Here is a 21,225-nt window from a genome sequence, read left to right as displayed (position 1 = left end):
GCAGGAGATAGAAGTACACCTTGTTTCCCTATGCTTCCCCCTACCTCCTCTCCATCTCTTTTACATTCTAACCTATCTCACAAGGCCCAGGTCAAATGCTACTTTCTTCATTTATATATTTCTGCTCCCCATCCCTACCCCCCCAAATGGAATTGGACATACTTTGTACATCTCATAAACACTTATCATGAGCTCTGTTTTGGATCATAGGATCATGTGCATAATGTTTCTATTCCTACCAGATTGTAAGCCCTGTGAGGGTAGGAACCATGTTCTATTTGTCTTTTAATTTCCTTCAGAGCCTAGCACAGAGCTTTGCACATAGTAGGTATTTAATAAATGCTTGTTGAATTGAATTCAGATACATGCCATATCACCTTTCCAATGGAGACACAGATTCATGTGAGAGAACACACATTCATGTACACAATACGTATCACACACACACACACACATCTTTCCTCAGCCTATGGACAGTCTCTTTCCAGTTTTCTTTTGTTTAATTATCTTATATCTCCACCCCATTTTCTTTCTCCCAGTGAAGACGGAACAGACTTGAACCTTCAGCTATGAACCCTGGAATGAGTCTTGTCTTCCAGGATCGCAGGGCTTCCCTAGCACGACTCTTTATGTGAAGACTTCTTTCTCCTCTTTACAAAAGGGGAGCCAAGGAATGGCATGACAAACGGAGGCCCGTTGAAATGATATAAACAAGATGTTATCGTAGCCTTCCTCAGGAGTTCAGCAGAGAGCTCACCCTAGCCACTGCATATACTCACTCTTCTGCAGACTCCCCTGCCTGCCCAGCCCCCTCCTGGTAATGTCCTCAGCCTCTTCCTTTCTATCCTTGCCCCTTTTATCCTTGCTCTATTCCTCCATTTGATTGTGTATAAGAAAAAGCACAGTTATCTTAAAATAATAATCCAGCATGCGTGTGTGTGCGTGTGTGTGTGCACGGCACATGTGTCTCCTGGAGGATAAACTGCTGTGGGGAAGTAGTGTTACAGACAGGGACACAGAGGAAAGGAGACCATGGGCTATGCATAGCCATTGTGTTTTATTGGATTCTCTGGGTTCCTTATTTTACAAAATATACACAAGAGTTGAAAATGCAAAGCAGTCATAACCAAATCCTAGTCAGGGGAGGAAGGAGGCTGTTATCCCCCCATCCCCTCAGATCACTGCTGGCTGAGAGGGCAGAGCCACCCAGGACAAGTTGAGACATTGTAGGAATAGAATGGAGGCCGAGGGTGAAGAGACAGCACTGGGACTGGGCTTGCAGAGCCCTTCCCACCCCTGTATCGAAGGGAGAATGCCTGAGGAGTTGTGGGATAGGCAGGATGGGATGGAGCAATAAGAGTTCTCTGCTGAGAACATCACGGCTTCCTTGGCTCCTCAAGGGAAAAGGAGAGGTGCAGAGCTGGGGGAGGAAGCAGGTGAGCTGTGCTGGAGAGGGGTAGACAGGCAGTAGTAATGAGGGCCCCATCTGGCAATGTTCCATCCAAATCCCCCCAGACACACAGCATTTGGGCATCTCTAATCCTGTGATAGTGCTCATTCTGTGATCTCAGATTCTGAAGGGCCTTGACCCTCTTCCCTAGTCTCTGGCAGTTCTTTCCTAGGACTCAGGGCATGGTCCCACTAGTTGGTCCTGCTAAAATGTGTAAAGCTGGCAGAAGGAGAGGATACATAAGAGGCAATAGGACCTCAATGAATTCCTGCATGGTGGTCATTCCTAGGCCTTTTTCTATCTGTAGTACCCTCACCCCTACACTCACCACCATTAGATACAGGGAAACATGAGGGAGAGGAAGTGCTTGGAAGGTCCCAGGAGAGAATCCAGGCAGGCAACACAGGTATCTGGAATCCCAGGCTCCTGTCCAAGGGGCCTTATCTTTTCATGCAGGTATACTATAGGACCTTGATTTCCCACCTCTTCTTCTTTCCAGAGAGGCAGGGATCAGAGCTCCTATATGAGCCAGAATATTCCCAATTCTGACTCAGGACTAAGGAGCTAGGGGCTGAGAGGCTTCTTGGGACTCATTTTTAGCTTCCACTACAGAGGACTCTGATGGACTAGTTTAGATCCTGGCCTATGGTCTAAGACTCCCCATTGCTATTAGGATCTCTTAGAGATTCCCCTGAAAGTACCCAGTAGGGAGGTCCCTGTGAGAATGGTTGGGCTGGAGAAGCACCATAGCCGGGGCATTCTTGGTTTCTATTGTATGGGTGGAATGGGAATGGGGGAAGCTGCTTTGTTCCTACATCAAACTTAAGGCAGGGCAATGGGCTCTCAGCACATGGAGCAGACAGGGGGCCTGGGTAACTATATGGGAGTCTTGGACACTTCCAAACACTACTTCAGGATTCTGCCCTGTTCTCCAGTCCCCACCCACCCCCACCCCCTTTTACCTCAGAACCCAGATACCCCAAAGGGGTTACAGTCTCCTAGCAACCCCTGTGAGTTGCCTGGGCCCCTGCAGACACAGGATGGGGGCTGGAGATAGACCTGGGAAAAGAGGAGTGAGGTCCATCTGGGCAGAGAGGCCCAGGAACTTCCCCTAGCACATGACAACCCCTCTCTATATCGAGTTAGATGACGTTGTCAAAGAGCTGCATGGAACGCATGATGTTCTCATCCTAGTGAGGAAAGAGGGAGACAGAAATATATTGAGAGCGAGAAGACAAAGGAGGAAATCACCATAGACACATGATGGGACAAAAGACATAGAAAGAGAGTGAGATAGGAGAAATGGAGCCAGCAATCAGATCCAGACAGGGAGAGACAGAAACTGGTGGGGGGATGGAAGGGTGGAGAAGCTTGTGTCCTCATCCCACACTCTCTTCCCTCTTTTGCCCCTATCTAGGAAAAGGAGTTTGACCAACCCTGTACCTCCCCTTCAGGATCTCCTCTAGAGATGGTGGAGTCACACCATTGCAGGGAGCCTGAGAGTTAGAGGAGGGGGATCTTAGGGCTGTACCTTCTGGCAGGACTCAATGAACTCTTCAATGGTCACCACACCATCCTTGTTTCTGTCCATCTTCTGTAAGGATATGTAAGCAGGGTCAGTGCCAAGGTAGAGGCATGAGAATGGGGGGGGTAGGGAATGATATGGGTACAGAATGCCAGACCTACGTCATGTCAACTCCCTCTCCATCCTAGACTTGGTCCTCCCTCATCCCTCCACATCTGGTCTCTTTTACATTGATCCATGACACCTCAACATTCAACTCAATGCAGATCCCCTCCCATGCCTGTCACCTGACCCTTTCACCTGGAAGAAGCTCTCCACATGTTCCCTTGGTGCCTCCTCCCGAAGGGCAGGATATGTATACTTGCCCATCATGTCATAGATGGACTTCATGATGTCCAGCATTTCCTGGGGGAATGAGAAATTGAAGGCTCATCCTCATGTCTTTCCTCCCAACCCTTTTGATAATACAGTGGGGCAATGTCCTCCCTTGTAGCCCTCTGCCCCTTTCCCCATTAATAGCCCCCCTTCTTTCCCCCTCAGCTCTTTGATGCTTCCACATTTTTCTGGTGTCTTTCATAATAATGCCTAACTTCCTAGTGGTCTCCCTCTTGGGCCTCTTACCTCCTTGGTGATGAAGCCATCCTTGTTGAGGTCATATAGGTTGAAGGCCCAATTTAGCCGATCATCTATGGTTCCTCGGAGAATCACCGACAGACCAGCCACAAAGTCCTGGGGTGGGAGTAGGCAGAAAAAGTTCAGGAGACCCTGTCTCTCCCCCACCCCGATTCTGTTCAGAGCTCTCTGAAGTTGAAGCCCAGGAATATCTCCCCCACCTTACCTCGAAACTGACAGAACCATCATGATTGGTGTCAAAGGCATTGAAGAGGAAGGTAGCATAAGTGCTGGAATCTGGGAGAAGGGGTAATAGGGAATTGTAAGCATAGTAGTGAACCTCATATTCTCCCTAAACCCTTCTGGAATCTGCTCCTCCAGAACTCCCTCAGACAATGGCTTCCTCCAAGTTCTCCTTCCATTACCCACCCGAAAGTTCTCCCTTAAACTTTCCAGTCACCTCAGGGCTCCTCTAAGATACCACTAGATCCCTCCAATCTTCCTAACTCTCTCCAGATACCCACCTCAGAGTCCACAGTGTCGCCTGCCCTAAAGGGTGTATGGGTCTTTGAGGAAGAGGGAGATCTCGGGAAAATGGACAGAAACCTACCTACCCTCTCCTCCCTACCCGGTGAGGCAACTCCTAATCTAAGGGCTGCCGGCAGGGGGAAGGGAAGTCCCTTAGGATTCAGGGCCAGCTTTCTCACCTCCCTGAGGGAAGAACTGGGAGTAAATCTGCTTGAAATTCTCTTCGTTAACGATGCCGCTGGGGCATTCCTGAGACAGAGAGCACAAAGTTGAGGGCAGCCTGGGAGAGGCAGTGCAGTGCTCCATTTCCAGTCCCTCAGCCTCACAAAGACCAAGGACTTCCGAAGGCCCCTCCCACTCCAGGTAGACGGAGAGAAGGACCAGGATTCCTTGCTCGGTGGTCCCCTCTCAGTACCATCTGGCTTCCGTCATCCTCTAACTGCTAATTCGCGAGGCTAAAGCCCTGCTAGCCCTCGCTCTAGTTTCTGAAGACCCAGATTAAACCCAATCCCATCCACCCCATCTCAGTAAGCATTCGATTTCTTGAAGCCCCGCCTTCATCCCGTCAGACCCCGCCCCTAGCCCCGCCCACACTCACGTTCTTGAAGCCCCTGTATAGGACCTGCAACTCCTTTCGCGTGAACTTGGTCTGTTCCTGAAGCTGTTCCAGCCCCTCGGGCCGGTGACACACAGTGGACAATTCAAACTCATCCTCTACGCTATCTGCAGAGGTTGGGGGGACAGCGGTGCCTCAGGTCCAGGGCTCCAAGGCATCCTCCCAACCCATCCACCCTGCGAAGCCCCACTCCCCAAATCTTCCCTCTTCCTTACCACGACGAATCTTCCCTTCTCTCACTGGGGAGTGCCCGAGTCCCAGGGATAGGACTTTCTCCACATTCCCCAAAACACCCTCCCGCATAGGAAACAAAGGCATAGAGAGGAGGCTACAGCCCCCCACCCCAGTTTACTCACTGCCATCTCTTTCTCCTCATCTCCTACCTTATCTTCAACCCCATCCCTCTTTCCCTTTTTTTTACCTCTCCCTCTTTCTTCCTACCCCAGCCCCATATTCATCTTCCTCAAAATTAGCATCTCCCTTCACATCATCCCTAGCTCCCCTCATCCTTACTGTACCTATTCACACTCCTCACCCCCCAATTTATCTCAGGCTCACCATGTGCAGAAATATTGTCCTTACCTCCCACCTCCAAGCCTTTCCCTACTTTTCCCAATTTCTGTTGAGGGCACCACTGTCCTTCTAGTCCCCCAAGTTCCCAACTGCAGAGTAATCTTAGATTCCTCACTTTCTCCTATATCCAATGAGTTGCTAAGTCTTGTCCTGTAGTGATTCCCATTCTCCATTCCCATCTCCACTATCTTCACCTCTATCCCTAGATCCATTTTCACCAGTTAGCCCCTCTACCCTCACTGAACCAACAACTTTTAAAACCCAGAGCCCAAGTATCCCTTCCAGGCCCTCCCCAAATCATTCCAACTTCAAATCCAAGCTCCCATTCCCTTGTATATGGGTCCAGACCCTCAAAGGATGTATCTTTCCCTCTGTGATTCTCACTCCAAGTCCCTCCTTTCTCAGCCTTCCCTCTAATCACACCCCCACCTCCACTGCCAGCCAGGATGGTGAGTCATCTAGGCCCTGAGAAATCTCCAGATGAGAAAAAAAAATATATCAAACAACACACTTAACACATATAATAGAATTCAAAATACACATTACACATAAGACAGGACACATGTTGCTGACAGCATAGCACGTAGACACCACAAACAAGCCCCATAGACACTCCATCTGAGATAAATACCAAATAAACACAACATATCATATGATGTACACCTTTGCATGAGAGACAAACACACTGAAATCTTCACGTTTTCATGCCTAGTACATCATTCAATAAAAGCTTGTTAATTAATACACCAGGAACCACAGAAACACAGGGACACTCAGTTAACTAGCACAGAGCCTGGCTTAATAAATGCTTGTCGGCTGTTTGATTGATTTCCACTCTTACTATGCTACTTCCCCAACCAATGACCTTTTCTTAGTCTCCATCCTCTTGCAGCATTCGACATTATCGACCAGCCCTTCTTTCTGAGTGCTTTCTCCCCAGCCTCAAAGGCAAGGCATCTTCCCATTGTTCCTCCTTTCTCTGGACCTAGTCCTCATTTGTCTCATCATTGGCTTTTCTTCTCAACCCTTGTTCCCTGAAGGTTTGTTATAGGCTCTGTTCCCTTTTTTACTCTATGTTCTCTACTGGCAGCCTATTCACTTCTATAACCCCTGCTGTGCAGATGATCCCGAAATCTATATCTCTAGTCCTGACCCTTTTTGGAGCCACAGATCTTTAAAGTTGAATTCAAATGTCATCTTGTCCAAGAAGCTTTCTTCGATCCTCAGAAATTAAAGTCCTTCCCCTATCTCTACCGTTACCTTACATAGCACCTCTCCAATGTACTTGTCACATACTATTTTGTACTATAGGTATTAGTATATGGGCCATCTCTTTCTGCTAGACTGTAACACCTCAATAGTAGAGAGTAAGCTTTGTTTTAGGACCTAATTCAATACTTTATGTATAGTAGTCACTCAATTAATATTTGTTGGATTTGAGTTGAATCTGGATTAAATGCAGTAGCATGAGAGAGTCAGGAAGGAAGAGGAATTGATTCTAGTTGGGGAGGTTAGAGACACTATCCTGGAGTGGATGACATCTGAGCTGGGCCTTCAAGAAGGAGAATGATTTCAATAAATGGAGAAGAGAGAGGCAACAAGTCTATTTTAGGGATGGAGAAGCTTTTGCATATGTACAAAAGTGGGAGAAGGCAGTCCTAGGTGGGAAGACGGGGTGGTACAGTGTGAGTGGTCCACAGAGTGAATGAAAGGGAGTGGTGTTGTGCCAGTACTTCATAGGGTGGGATACTCTAGTCCAACCCCCTCTACGCTGTGAAAAAAGGCGAAAAGGGTTAAATTGGTGCCAAATTGTGTTATAGCTCCCCTTAGGTTATAAGCTAAAGGAAGACCAGGATTGTGTATTGTTTAATGGCCCCCAGTGTTGAGCTCAGTGCTCTGAAGGCTGCAGATGCTTAATATTTGTTGAATTGAACCAGACACATATATACATGAGGACATATGGAGAGGAACACAAAGAGGGAACATAGACACATGTGACTGTGGTTGGCATTGGGGGATACAGAAATAAATGGAACATGGTCTCTTCCCATAAGGAGCCAGTCAGACATTGATACAACATACCCAGAAGGACATATACACAAGGATTCAGCTACACAGGAACACACACACACACACACACACACACACACACACACGGATGCTCACACGGATACTCACACAAATAACGGAATCAAGACTCAGAAAAGGGACATAGAGTTTCCCAGGCATACAAACCAGGGCACACAGCCAAAGGGGTGGATCACAAGGTTGCATTCAATACCACCGACATAGGCCTGATACATGCAGCTCTAGACACTGCCCCCACACTTTGTCTCATCTTTCTTTTTGCCCATCCTCACCCCCACTGACTGCTCCCCAATACCGGGGGCTGGGTGAATGGAAGTGGGATGGGAGCGATCAACCAAGGCAATGAGAAGGGCAGGGCAGGGATTGCCCACCTCTCCCCCAGGTCCCCATTATTGATCTCCCCCTCATGCTCCAACTGCCCACTCCACCCCAACTCCCCAGGACAGAAGGAGAGGAGGGGGGCACTTGCTTTCGCTGACTGAGGGCAGGGCCTGGGGGCCACAGCACGGCAGCAGTTTGAGGAATCGCTGCTTCAGCGCTTTTTTAGTGGGCCTGGGTGGGTTCCCTGGGAAGAAAGAAGACCCCAAGGAAAGAAGGTTAACTCCCCCAGAACACACCAAGGTGGCCCAGCCCCCCTCCCTGCCTCACACAAAGACTCACAAGCAGGGGGAGGGACTGAGGAAGACACTGGGGCAGAAGGGAGGGGTCTAGAGGGGCTCAGGGATAAAGAGGAATTGTGGTGAAGATGAGAAGGCTGCAGGATACTTGAGGAACATTCCAGGAAGAAGGGCTGGACTCAGATGATTTCACTCTAGTCTAACATTAAATGAACGTCATGCAAATTGTATGCAAATATCATGCAAACTGGCATAAGTTATTTGAAGTCAACAGCTCAGGCATTTTTAAAAAATTAAGGGGCAGCAGCTCCAAAGACAAAACTTCATAGAGTTGGAAAGGACCTTGGAGACCATCTAATTCAACCTCCTTATTTGGGAAGAGTGAGTGAGGAGGAAGGGGAAAGGGGAACATGAGAATGGATGATGCACTAGGGTAAGGAAGAATTTGGATAGACTTTGCCCCTGAAGCTCCCTGGACTCCGGGAGGGCGGGGGTATGAATACCCCTCCTAAATTCTGTCAACCATGTAATCATTTCCCCAGCACTCCCAGAAAGGATGGGGTCACAGTAGGCACAGGGGCAACTTTTCTCATGTGGAAGTACCCAGCTGAGCTGTTTGCTGTGATACACATAGCATACACAGACACACAGACACCGAAAGACATGCATTCATTCAACAACATTTATTAAGTGTGCGACTATGAGCAGAGCACTACGCTAGGCACAGGGAGACACAAAGATGGCTAAAACCTGGTCTCTGCTCTCAAGGAGCCAGGCATACATTGGGACACATTGATAGACACAAGATGTTATATACACATAAACAGTGACATAGTGAAACACAGTAACACATAATGACAAAGACAATTACAGCGATACAAGATGCCGCACAGACACAGAGTGAGAGATACACAGTGTTATACATGGACTCCCAGACACCCAGAATGACGCGCTCCTGCGGCACTGATCATCTGAGCCCCCATTTGATCTTCATCATACGCTGCTTTACAAAATCTGTTGTCTCCTTCCTGTATGAGCACTGGCTCCCTAACCAGACCAGGGATCCCTCCAGAGTAGAGACTTTAGTTTCTCCTTCTTCTCTTTCTCCTTGTGCTTCCACAAGGACTAGGGGGGGATGGGTATAGAGGGAGGAACAGGAAGAAGAGATACTCAGTGAATGTTTCTTGTTCGCTCAGCTGCACAGGGATGCATGACTTTGTTGCCTGAAATATGTGGTAATACACCTACAGTCACACACAATCTCATAGACCAAGTCACAGATACAGTCAAACATGCCCAAATAGCCATACCCACCCACATAAGTACAACAGCCCCTCCACACCATACCCCAAACACACACGTACAGGTGTACAGGTACATAGTTATACATAGACACTTAAGGACCAGGTCACAGTCACACAAAAAACAGAAGACTCACAAACACAGTCACATACAATCACACATCGAATCACAAAATAGCCACCTACTCCCACAGTCTCCTTATTGTTCAGGGATCGGACCAAGGTTTGATCCTATCTCTGTCTCCCCTGCCCCCGTCCCTGTCCCCTCACCTGCTCCCCCCAAGGGCACAGGATCGATTGACTGGTCTGGCCTTCTGCCCAGGGCTCCATTAGCCGGGGCTCTGGTTTCCCCAACGCCAGATTGAGCCTGTGGTCTCCCTGCTGCCTTCCGGGAGTGGGGTGAGTGGGGTGGGGGGATGGGAGAGCTCTCTGTCACCGTATCCTTTCACATTAACTTATGGCCTCAGTTTTCCTTTCTGTTTTCTCTGGGAGTGGGTATTTAGGACAGACTTGAAGGATCTTGGAAGAGTGAAGGACCATCTCCAGTTTTTAGGATGCTTGGGTCCTTAATCCCACCCACAGGTTTTCCCATCTTGGAATTATACATCTCCTCAGCCAGCCCTGCCCACTTCATTTGAGTAATTTCTCTCCCCTCCTCTTCCTTTTCTTTATCTTTATCCTCATCAATGCTTTGGGCTCTCTGCGAGAGGCACCACATTTGGTAAGGGGAGTTACCTCAGAAGCCACCCTTCTTTATTCACTGCTTCCAGATAGTAAGGCCCCTGATTCCCGCCTAAATATTTAGGGTTTCTATAGAGTTCTAGGGGTGAAGATTGACTGGCCAGTTTCCCTGTTTCAGTATTTTGTCCCAGTCCCCTCCACTTGAGTCTGTAAGTTCTCCTTTGTGTCTGGGTTTTATCCTTCCTGCTTCCATCCCATTTGCAGGAAAAGAGCAGGTAGGATGGGGCTGAACCCAAGGGTGGAGGAGGGGTGAGGATTTTCATGAAAAGGGAGGGGGGCATTATAGCTCTTGCCATCGCTTCTCCCTTCCTCCCCAGAGCCACAGAGGCCTTTGGGGAATTGATTTCCCATCCGTCTCATGCCTTAGCCTTTCAGGGGGATGAGGTGTCCTAGGGCTGGGCAGCTCTACCATGAATTGCCCCCAGGGAGATCAGGAGAGATCACAAGTTAACTAAAGCTGGAAGGGACCAAAAAAGGCATCTAATCCAACCCCTTCCTTTCATTTTATAAATGAAGGAACTGAGGCATGGAGAGATTAAGTGACTTGCCCAAGAATAAGGTCACACAGGTAGTAAGAGTCAGAGGTGGGATTTGAATCCAGGTCCTCCAAGGTAACATTTTCCCTCTCCTCCCCACATGAAGCTCAGAGGTTCTGCTTCCCTCCCTCCACCCATGTACTCAAATACTCCAAAGTCCATGGACATACAATTTACACAGTTCACCATCAAAGCCATGGAACATATGACTTGTGAGGGACAAATACAATTACAACACATAATTACACTCCTAGTTACACACATAGTCACAGAAATCATACATACTAAGCAAGCACAATCATCCTCAGTTATATACAGAAATAACACAATCTTGCCGATTCACTGGTCTCTGACACGTCAACTCAAGCTCCCCTACTAAGGTTGGAATTAATTTCATCCTCCAGGAACCCCCTCACCATATTCCTTCTATCCTGCATCCTGAGCCCTGCTCCCCCCCAAACCTTCAGGGCATCCCCCATACTCTTCCTCAAATACCCTCAAGCAGACCTTCCCCATGAACTCCATCCCACCCTCACTCCCCAGCTCATTCCTTGCCCCTAATTAGAGGGAAGGAAGGAGGTCTTTGGTTCATTGGTGGTATTAACCAGTGTAGGGCACAACCACCCAACTTCCCACCTCCCCATCCCCCAACCCATCTCACCCTCCTGGCTCCCATTTGGACTCCTGGGTTACCTTCCAAGGAGACAGGCTCAAAAAGGCCAAACTGCTCCAGGACCTTGACAAATAGGGCCAGGACCACAAGCACAGCCACCATCTCCAGCCCCTCTAGATTCATGGTGGGGGAAGTGGGGACATGGCCCCCTTCCCTCAACCCCCCAGCTGACACCCCCTGCTTTGCCTGCCCTTGTCTACCCCTTTCTCCTCTCTCCCTCTCCCTGTGCCTCACCCTCCCACTGGCTTCTCTCCCCTCCCCTCCCCTCCCGCCTTCCTTTCCTCCCTCCGCCTTCCCCATCCCCCGCCCCCCACCCCACCCCCTCTCCCAGCCTCAGCCTGGGCCTCTTCCTCTGCCGGGGGGAAGGTACTGTGGCATGGAGTGCTTGGGCCCAATCCAGTCAGCCAAGGGGAAGGTCAGTAAGTCAGTCCTGATCCTAGCTACTGCTCCCATTTTTTTAGCGGGTGGCAATGAGATGGTAGGGAAGGGTTTTAGAGAAAGACAGGGGATGGTGGTGGGGAGACAGATAAAGAGATGAGTTTAGGGGATTAGGAGCAAATGAGGGATAGACATAGAGAGGGAGATAAACAGGGGTAACAGAGGAATAGGAAGCAGAGAAGGTGGGGAATGGGGGTGTGGGACAAACAGTGGATTAAAGACAGACAGAAGAATGGGGGAAACAGGCAGATGAGAATGAGAGCATTTGGAGGACGGAGACAGAGAGGGAGACTGACAGGTACTGGCCAAGACAGAGGGGGAGACAGACAGGGAAGTGGGGAGAAAAGGAGGGGAAGAGATAGAATGGGGGCAATGGGGGAGGAGTGCTAAGGACTAAGTGTGGATGGGAGTGGCTACTCTTTGCTATCCTTGATGGAGGGCCGAGCAGGGACAGATAAGAGCTAGAACCTGTGGTAAGAGATAGCTCATATTCTGCTATGTAAAATTACTTGTATCTGAACATGTGACAGTGACTGTTGATATGTATGTGTGTGTATAATACCTGCTATGTATATATCCTAGATATTGTATAGATATTAGTATAAAATCTGCATATGTCAGTATAGGCAGGTTTTTGTCTATGAGTGCATTTGGGAATATGTGGAAAGAGGATATGTATGTTTTTTTAGATGGGGGAAAGGGGGAGTTCCTTGATAGAGGTGGTGATGAGGGGGGGCGCTAGTTCAAGGCCTTTGGATCTGCTAATTATCCTGATTATGCCTGTCTCCTCTTAGGCCTCAGTTTCACCCTGGCTAGTAAAAGAAGGGCATCATTTCCCACCTAGCTATCTCTTTGGCAACAGCAATCAATGCTACTGATAGCCTAATAGCAGACTAGTGAGATTATTGGGGACCCCTCTCCTAGACACTGTCTCTATAGGCCTCCTCTGGGCCCTAAACCTGGGGAGAGACCTGAGTGAGCAGAGCCTGGTAGGGGGCAGTTATGTCTAGCAGTGACCATAGTGCCTGGATCCCCAGGGCTTCTCTGGTCCCAGCTAATGAGCCAAATAGAGAAACCTGAACCCACCAGGATCATACCACAATGGCTTCTTCTGCCATTTCAAGAAATAGCTTTTCTGATGTCCCTTTCTCCCATATGTATATAGGCGGGGAGGGTATTTTCATAGGGAGAGGAGGAAAGACACTATAGCCCAAGAGAGTAATGTCAGTCATGAGATTTGGCATTGGGCCAAGGCTTGAGGGTTCTAGCAAGTTTAGGATATGGCCCCTGTCAAGCCTTTTCCCTGAAAATATAACATAGGGGGCCTACCCCACTTTCTCCTCCACCGCTGTGTGAGAGCTAGGGGGCCTGGGTAAAGACTGTATCCTTTGCTGGACCACCCTGTGTGGGCTCACAGGGCCAGGGTCTCTATACCGTGGGAGTAGAATAGGACCTGATGAGTGAATGTCAGGATGCAGGAGTGTGCTAATGAAGCATTAGGCAATTGCAACTCTTCCTATCCTGCTCTTGTGGTTTAAGTGGGGGATAGGGGGTGAGGTATGAGGACTGGTAAAGGGGTGGGTATGGAATGAATATCTAGGCTTTCTGCCCAAGGGGCTGAAGCTCCAGGTGCTGTAGTTCTGCACCAAAACCACTGGAGGTCACCCTCTTCTAACAGAAGAGATCCCAGTCCTCAAATCCATTGTCTCATAGATGGAAGGGTTGAGGGGTGGGGGTGGGGGAGGTAGTTCCCATTTCCCCATGTCCCCACTTTGCCTCCTTCCTCTCAGTTTTTGGGGGAAATTATATTTTAGACCGCATCAGTGAGGGAACAGAGTTACAAACATCCATGAAAGACTTACGGACTTAACCCTTTGGTGTGTCCCTGCTGTCCTTCTACCCAGTCTACCAACCAGGGAGAGCTGGTTACCACCTCAGCCTGGCACTAGAGGCCATCCATAACCTGCCACTACTTAGTCTTCCAGTTATATCCCTTTGTTCTCCCCAACATGACTCCTCCACACACTGAATCACAGAATCTCAGAGTTGGAAGGGAACTCGGAGGCTACCTAGTTCAACCCATACCTGAATGAGAATCCACTCTAATAATAAGTGATTTTATATAGGACATAAAAGTTTGTAAAGCATTACATAAACATCAGCCCATTTCATCCTAGCAACCTTGTGAGGAAGTGACAAAGGTATTTCTATTCCCATTTTACAGATGGTGAAAACTGAGACTTGCGCAGACTGGTCACAAAACTGCTAGGTGTCAGAGATGGGATTCAAATCTAGGTCTTTCCTGACTTCAGATCTGGTGCTCCTTTTACTATACCATGCTAACTTCCTATAGACTCAACAAATGGCCTTCAGGTTTTTGTTTCAGGAAGAAGAAGCCATTATTCCAGAAATGGCCCATTCCATTTTGGGACAACTGTGAATGATTAGGCAGTCTTTGCTTATGTGAAGGATCTAAATCTGCCTCTTGATAACTTTCACCCATTGTTATTAGTTTTGGAACCAATCAAGTAGCATGGGCCTAGTCCATTTTTCCTGGGACAGTCTTTCAAATAGATGTCAAGTCCACTTGCCTCTTCTCTATTTCTAGTTTCTTCAGATGATTGCTATATAGCTTTATCACCCTCTTCTCTTCTGAATAGTCTCTGGCTTGTCAATGTCCTTCCTAAACTGTGCTCTTAACAACTGAACGGAGTCCTCTAGGGGTGCTCTGACCAACCCATGATACAGTGGGATTATGAGCTCCCTAGGCCTAGATGCAATGCCTCTCTCAATGCAGCCTGAGACCTTATTGCCTTTTCGGAGATTGTTATTACTCAGTTGACTTTTTTCAGCTTGTAGTGCTTACTAAAAGCTCAAGGTCTTTTTCAGATGAATGTCTGGCCAGGCACAACTTCCCATGATCCCACCTTGTACTTGTGCAGCTGATTTTTCTGAGTTTGTAGAATGTGAAATAGGTAGAGCAGGGATTCTTAACTGTTCTTGTGTCGAGGACCCCTCTGGCTGCTTGGTGAAGGCTACAGGCCCCTTCTGAGTGTTTGTAAATGCATAAAATAAAGAGGATTACAAACAAAACCAATTATATTGAAATATAGTTGTTAATATGTATATGTGTGTGTATATGTACGCACACATATTTATATGTATATAAATATAAAATATACACACACATGTGTTTTCCTAAACTCTAATGCAGTGGAAAACCTTCAGCACATTTGGACAAATTCTCCAGGGAGGAATTATGGGAAGGCCTGGTCAAGAATCACACTGGATGCATGTATGGGCTGTGATCAATAGTACCATGGCATGGGAGATCCATGTCAAAGAGATCTCAGGTCTACTGAAATACTAAGGTGGTTTCCATAACTCAGGAGTTACGCTAATTCTGCTATACTTTCCCTTGATCCCCACTCATCTGGAATATTAGGCTCCATTCTGGGTGCTATATTTTAAGAATGACATCAGTAAGCCGAAGAGCATACAGAGAAGGGTGATCAAGATGGAGAGAGGTGTAGGTCTTGATACCACCACAAGGGAAGGATATAAGGGCACGGACTTTCACTTTTGTTTTTGTGTTCTCTATGGCATAGAGTAGGAGTTTAATAAATGCTTTCTGGTTAATTAAGGGGGTGGAGTATGTTTTGCTAGAAGAAGATAATTATCTTTTGTTTTTTTGGGGGGAGGCAATCAGGGTTAAGTCACTTGCCCAGGGTCACACATCTAAGAAGTGTCAAGTACCTGAGGACCTTCTGACTCCAGAGCCAGAGTTCTGTCCACTGGGCCACCTAGCTGCCCCAATAATTAGTCAGCCCAACTAAGCTGCTCAAAGACCATTATCTCCTTAGAGACAGCCAGGTGGCACAGTGGATAGTGCTCTGGACTTGGAGTCAAGAAGAAATGAGTGTGAACCTGGCCTCAGATATCTACTAGCTGATTAACCTTGGTCAAGTCATTTAACTTCTGTTATTCTCAGTTTCCTCATCTGTAAATATCTCCCAGGGTTGTTATGAGGATTAAAAAGAGATAGTATTTTAAAGTACTTTACAAACCTTAAAGTAATATAGAAATTCTAGCTATTATTAGACCAAATAGCTGTATTATGTAATCAGTGCCATAAGAGAGATCCAAACCAAAACCCTGTTACTTCAGAAGAGGGAGAGATCATTTTCAGACTGGGGGATCAAGAACAATAGCCATAATCAGAATGACAATAAAAATGTTTGTAGAATATTCAACAAATAAACTGTTAAGTTTGTATCCCTCCTTATAGTTTACAAACCTTTTCACCTATGTCATGAAATTCAACCTCCACAGCAAACCTGTGAAGCAGGAGGACAGGAATTATCATCCTCATTTTACTAAGGAGAAAACTGAGGCCCAGGGAAGGATTGTGATTTGCTTATCATCACGCAGCAAGTGCCTGCAAATACTCTTCATCCCACTAGGGTTCTAATCATTTTTCTTGAACTTAATTGAATTCCACATGGGACCTTGGGGTTGCTTAATGTTATAGGCTTCCCTGCCTTTGCCATAGTCTCCCTCCTTTTCCCTTATGGCTACCAGGCACCTGCAGCTCACCTCCCACCATTCTCCTCCCTAATCTCTGTCATCTAGACACAGTATAGTGCCCTGGACACAGATTCCATCATGCTTCTACCTCCTGTAGTAATTTCACATTGTTTCAGCCCTAGATCAGTCTTTATCTTCCACTGCCTGTTCCTTCTATGGGATCCTTTGGAGCCCTCATTCCATTCTTTCTGAATTAGAATGGACTAATTGACTGTCGAGCCCAACCTTTTCCTCCCCTCCAAAAAGAAGTTTTCCTTGATCTGTCTCCCCCACCAAGCTCCTAGCCTACTTTTCACCTGTCACTGCCAAACATCTAGAAAGAATGCACTCATTTCTTCTGCCTCACTACCCACTCACAACTCAACCACTTGCAATCTAGCTTACTTCCTCATTCTACTGAAACTCCTCTCTTCAAGGTCATTAATGATGTTATTGACAAATCCAATGGCGTTTTTCCCATTCTCATCTTTTTTGACCTCTCTGTGGCATTTGTATATTGTAGATCATCCCCTTTTAGGGTACCTTTTCCTCCCTTGCCTTCTGAAACACTGAATTTCCCCCTCTCTCTATGTCTCTTTTGGGGCTCCTCATCTCCCTCTCACCCTTTAAATGTGGGTGCTTTCTAAGGTTGTCTCTCAGAACCATTTCTCTTTCCTCTCTATACTCTTCCATCTAATTCTCTTTCATGGCTTTAATTACAACCTCTATGCAAATAATTGCACATTTTTTCCACCTTCAACTTCTCCCCACTGATATTTCCTACTCCTTGATAGAAATCTCCATCTAGATAATGATAGCTGTAGTAGTAGTAGTAGTAGTAGTAATAGCTAACATTTATATAGCACTTACTATGCATCAGATACTGTGCTAAGCACTTTACAAATATTATCTCATTTGATCCTCACAACAGTCCTAGAAGGTAGGTCCTATATTATCGCATTTTACAGACAAGGAAACTGAGGCAGAGGATATGCAATTTGCCCAGGATCACATAGTTAGTAAGTGTCCGAGGTTAGATTTGAACTCAGTTCTATCTGATTCCAGGCCCAGCACTCTACCCACTACAGCCTAACCACACAGAGATGTCCTACTCAATATGCTTCAAATTGAACTCATTATTTCCCTTCCAAACCTCCCTTTCCTTCTAGCTTCTTTATTTCTGTTATTGGTGCCACCATCTTCCCAGTCTCCTTAGGCTTGTAACCTTGGAGTTGTATTCATTTTCTCTCATCTCTCATACCATACAATCAATTGCCAACTCCTCTTCAATATCTATTGCATTTGGCCCCTATTATCTACTTACACTACAATCCTAGTATTATGGATTTCCAGTTGGAAGGGATCTTTGAGGTTACTAAGTCCAATTCTTTCATTTTTATAGATGAGGAAAATAGTATATTAGTTATCTATCCTTCCTAGTTTTGTTACATCTGAAAATCAGAAAAACATGTCTTTCTTCATCCAAGTCACTGATGAGAAAGAATAGGAGAAGGCCATGGAAATGGCCTCGAGGAGCACACCTTTAGAAACCTCAATCACCCAGGTTCAGGACCTCCACCATTTTGACCTTCATAAATAGTCTTCTAATTGTCTCCTGACTGGTTGTTCTATTTCCACTCTTTCATCTACATTGTTGGTCAACTGGTTGTCATCAGTACTGTTGTCACTGTCATCATCGCCGTCACTGTCACCATCACCATTCTCATTATTAATCACAGCTAAAATTTCTATAGAGTTTAAGATCTTCAGAACTCTTATGCATATTATCTTATTGTTGTAGGATATATGTCTTTCCTTGTGCTGTCCCCCATGCTTAAAACAGACTTCCTCCTCATTTCCATCTGTTGAAATCTCTACCTTCCTTCAAGGCCCAATTTAGAAGCCACCTCCTCTATGAAACCTTCCTGACCTTTCATTCCTTCCTTCCTTCCCAGTTGGAAGTGAGCTCTTCCTCCTCAGAAATCTTGTAGCACATTATCTTTGCCTCTATAATATTCTACCTTGTATCCTATTTACTTGCCTACCTGTCATAACTGCCCCATTGGACTGCAAGCTCCTAGAGGTAGGTACCAAGTTTCTGGGTCCCAGCCAAATGGTGGGTTAATCTTATGTTCTCAGTTTCGTCCTCAGCCCTTCCCCTGCCTACCTGCCAAGAATTTTGTCTTCTTCTTTTCTTGGATCCCCAAATTCATCTAATCCAATCATCTACCCCACAAATCTTGCCACCCACTCCTCCACTAATCCCTTTTCTCCCCAAATGGATAGTGTTGTTAGACATTAGAAGACCGTGGTCCTCTCCTGAAGGGAGTTAATTCATTCAACTTTGTAGTTCTCTCATTCTAATTGGTACAAACTCACCCAGCCCTCTGTAAATATCTGATCTCAGTCCAGGTTCCATGACGTAGGAGAAGCAGCATAGAGTAGTGGATAAACAACTGGACTTGGAGTGAGAAAGACCAGGGTTTAAATCCTTATTAGCTGTGTAACCCCAACCAAGACACTTAACTTCTCTGGGCTTCAGTTTCCTCATCTAAAGCAGTGAAGGGTTTAGATTCAGAGACCAGCAACGTCCCTTCTAGCTCTAAAGCTATGATACAAATGATGATCCTATGATCCATTCAGGACAACTTGTCATCTGTCCTGCCACTGGGCACATAGTCACCCAGCCCTGCTTTCTACTTTTGCTTCAGAAACGGTAATCACATCAGTGCTATCATTGCTTCTGGAAAGGACGTGACAATCAACAATCCCTGTGGCTCCTTAGATGAAAACTCCTTTCCCTGCCTACTGCTCCTGTTTGTGTGTGTGTGTGTGTGTGTGTGTGTGTGTGTGTGTGTGTGTTGTTTCCCCCACTAGAATGTAAACTCCTTGAAGGTGGGGTCCTGTCTCACCTTTGGATTTATACCCTCAGTCCTCTCTAGACTACACTCTGAACTTCCTCTACCATACCTCCCCATTATACTTCCTCTTCACCTTTCAGGGCCCCTTTATGTCTATCTTCCACCATTAGAATGTAAGTTCTTTGAGGGCAGGGACTGTTGCTCTTTCTACTTATATTTGTATTCTCCATGCTTATCACAGTGTCTGTCACCTAGTGAGTACTTAATAAATGCTTATCGACTGACCCAAGATTTATTAAGTAGGCACTTAATAAATCCTTCTTTTACTCATTCAGTCCTTCAAAGAGCACCCAGCACAGAACTGGCCATATAGTAGGAATCATTAAAAAAAAACAAAAAACCTCAACATACAGACAAGTAGATTGAAGTTGTGAGGGGATGATATTTTTACTTTATGAAAAGTATTTTTGATTATGCGAAATATAGACAAGACTTCTTGAAAGATGTAACAATTGACACTTTGTTTGATAAACCTCTGGCTGTTAAAATAAAGTGAGGCATAGAAAAACCAGGGAAACAGACATAGGCTCACCAAAGGTGTGTGCCATTGGCAGGGAGGATGTCCAAGTTAAAGTAGAATTTCTTGTACATGGAAGGTTTTGCAGTTGTTCCTGTTGGTAGATGGCATTGTTCTGAGTGCATCAAGCCCTCAAACACTGTAGAGACTTTTAAGTGAGATCCAGAATAACTCAAATGAAGTTTGCCAAACCATTCACACAAACAAAACAAAGTGGAGGAAGAATGTCTGTTATTCCTGCTATGAGAGTTATGCAGATCTTGGATAGATCCTGTTACTATGAACTGTTCCTAGAAATGAACAGAAGAATGGGACCATAGCCATTCTTCAAACCAAGGTTGTTCTAGTGGTGGTGTATGACTGTAAATCATGGTATTCTACCTTTCCTGAGGAAGAGAGACAGAGGATTGACCAAAAGGCAACAAAAAGAGCCACTTAGTAGGTGTAAGCAGGCTGTAACACATTACAAGTGAAAGATTGTGAGGGAGAAGCAACATTAAAGATATCACCGAAGAAATATAAGGAATATAAGATTGTGGGGAAAAAATCTGTCAAGGGATAACCAAGGAAGAGCACTTCTACTCCATTGGTATGCATGATTTGGAATCAGAGGGCCTAGGTTTGTTTCCTAGTTCTCTTTGCAAACATAGGTTTGCTTCCCAAATTTGTTGCTATCTGTGTGACCTTGGGTATTTCACTTCAACTCCAAGGTCTATTTCAGTTCTAAATCTATGATCCTACGAAATAGAGGGAGCCATTTCCCCTTCCCCCTATGTAGGCATAATAGGACATCATGGGCAAGAGTTGCATAGGATTGGGAGGCACCAATAAATTATGATATGCTCTGCTGAATGAAAGAAGGACTGAAAAAATGAAACATAAATCATTTATTGAGCACCAACTATTAAGCATCCCCACTGGGGATACAAGTACAAAAGATTGATAGTTCCTGCCCTCAAGAATACTTTTAAATAGGGGAGACAACATATGTAAGGGAGGGTGGCCAAGGAAGAGAGTTTTAATCTGGGGAGACATAAGAATGTTCCTGTCATACCCTTTCCAGTAGCAATGGTACTATTGATTTGATTTCTGTTCTCTAAGCAAGAGCAAGAGGTGGAAAGAAAGGGTCTAAATGCAGCAGCAGACAGCAAGGTGCCTACCTTGGTTTTTGTTTCTTGGTGGATGGCTGGATGGGATGTGAAGCTTGATCTAGGGCCAGCTAGATATATTAGGTTGGGGGAATTATGATTCCTTCACCCACTGATCAGGACCAGCTCAGCTATAGGGATGACCCACATCAATGAGATCCAAGATTCGCTAGAGTATTAGTGAGAAGATTTGGGATAAGTTGTCCACTTGAATCTGGGAGGTACCTAAATGAGTTATCAAAGAGAACCTGTGGTAGTAGACAAAGCTGGTAACATTAGGTTAGATCATAGGTTCCCAAAGTGGGCCATAATGCCCCCTAGGGAGTACTGGAACGCTCCAGGGGGGCATTGAATAAAGATAAGGGGGCCATGGAA

The 21,225-nt window shown here is 46.1% G+C and overlaps 1 protein-coding gene across 1 annotated transcript in view; it reads right to left on the bottom strand.

The window, feature by feature from the left end:
- Positions 1-1,028: 1,028 nt before the first annotated feature.
- KCNIP2 (potassium voltage-gated channel interacting protein 2) overlaps positions 1,029-21,225 on the bottom strand; it is a 31,882-nt gene continuing 11,685 nt past the window's right edge. Inside the window, exons 2-8 of the mRNA XM_036736593.1 lie at positions 4,714-4,838; positions 4,295-4,364; positions 3,814-3,884; positions 3,597-3,704; positions 3,276-3,380; positions 2,982-3,044; positions 1,029-2,640 (exon numbers count right to left, since the gene is read on the bottom strand). Of these exons, the coding sequence (XP_036592488.1) occupies positions 2,593-2,640; positions 2,982-3,044; positions 3,276-3,380; positions 3,597-3,704; positions 3,814-3,884; positions 4,295-4,364; positions 4,714-4,838 (590 nt within the window). The 3' untranslated portion in view covers positions 1,029-2,592. The remainder of the gene's footprint in view (positions 2,641-2,981; positions 3,045-3,275; positions 3,381-3,596; positions 3,705-3,813; positions 3,885-4,294; positions 4,365-4,713; positions 4,839-21,225) is intronic.

This window comes from Trichosurus vulpecula, chromosome 8 (assembly GCF_011100635.1).
Source record: "Trichosurus vulpecula isolate mTriVul1 chromosome 8, mTriVul1.pri, whole genome shotgun sequence".
Lineage (NCBI taxonomy): Eukaryota > Metazoa > Chordata > Mammalia > Diprotodontia > Phalangeridae > Trichosurus > Trichosurus vulpecula.
This window is presented reverse-complemented; position numbering and strand designations above follow the sequence as displayed.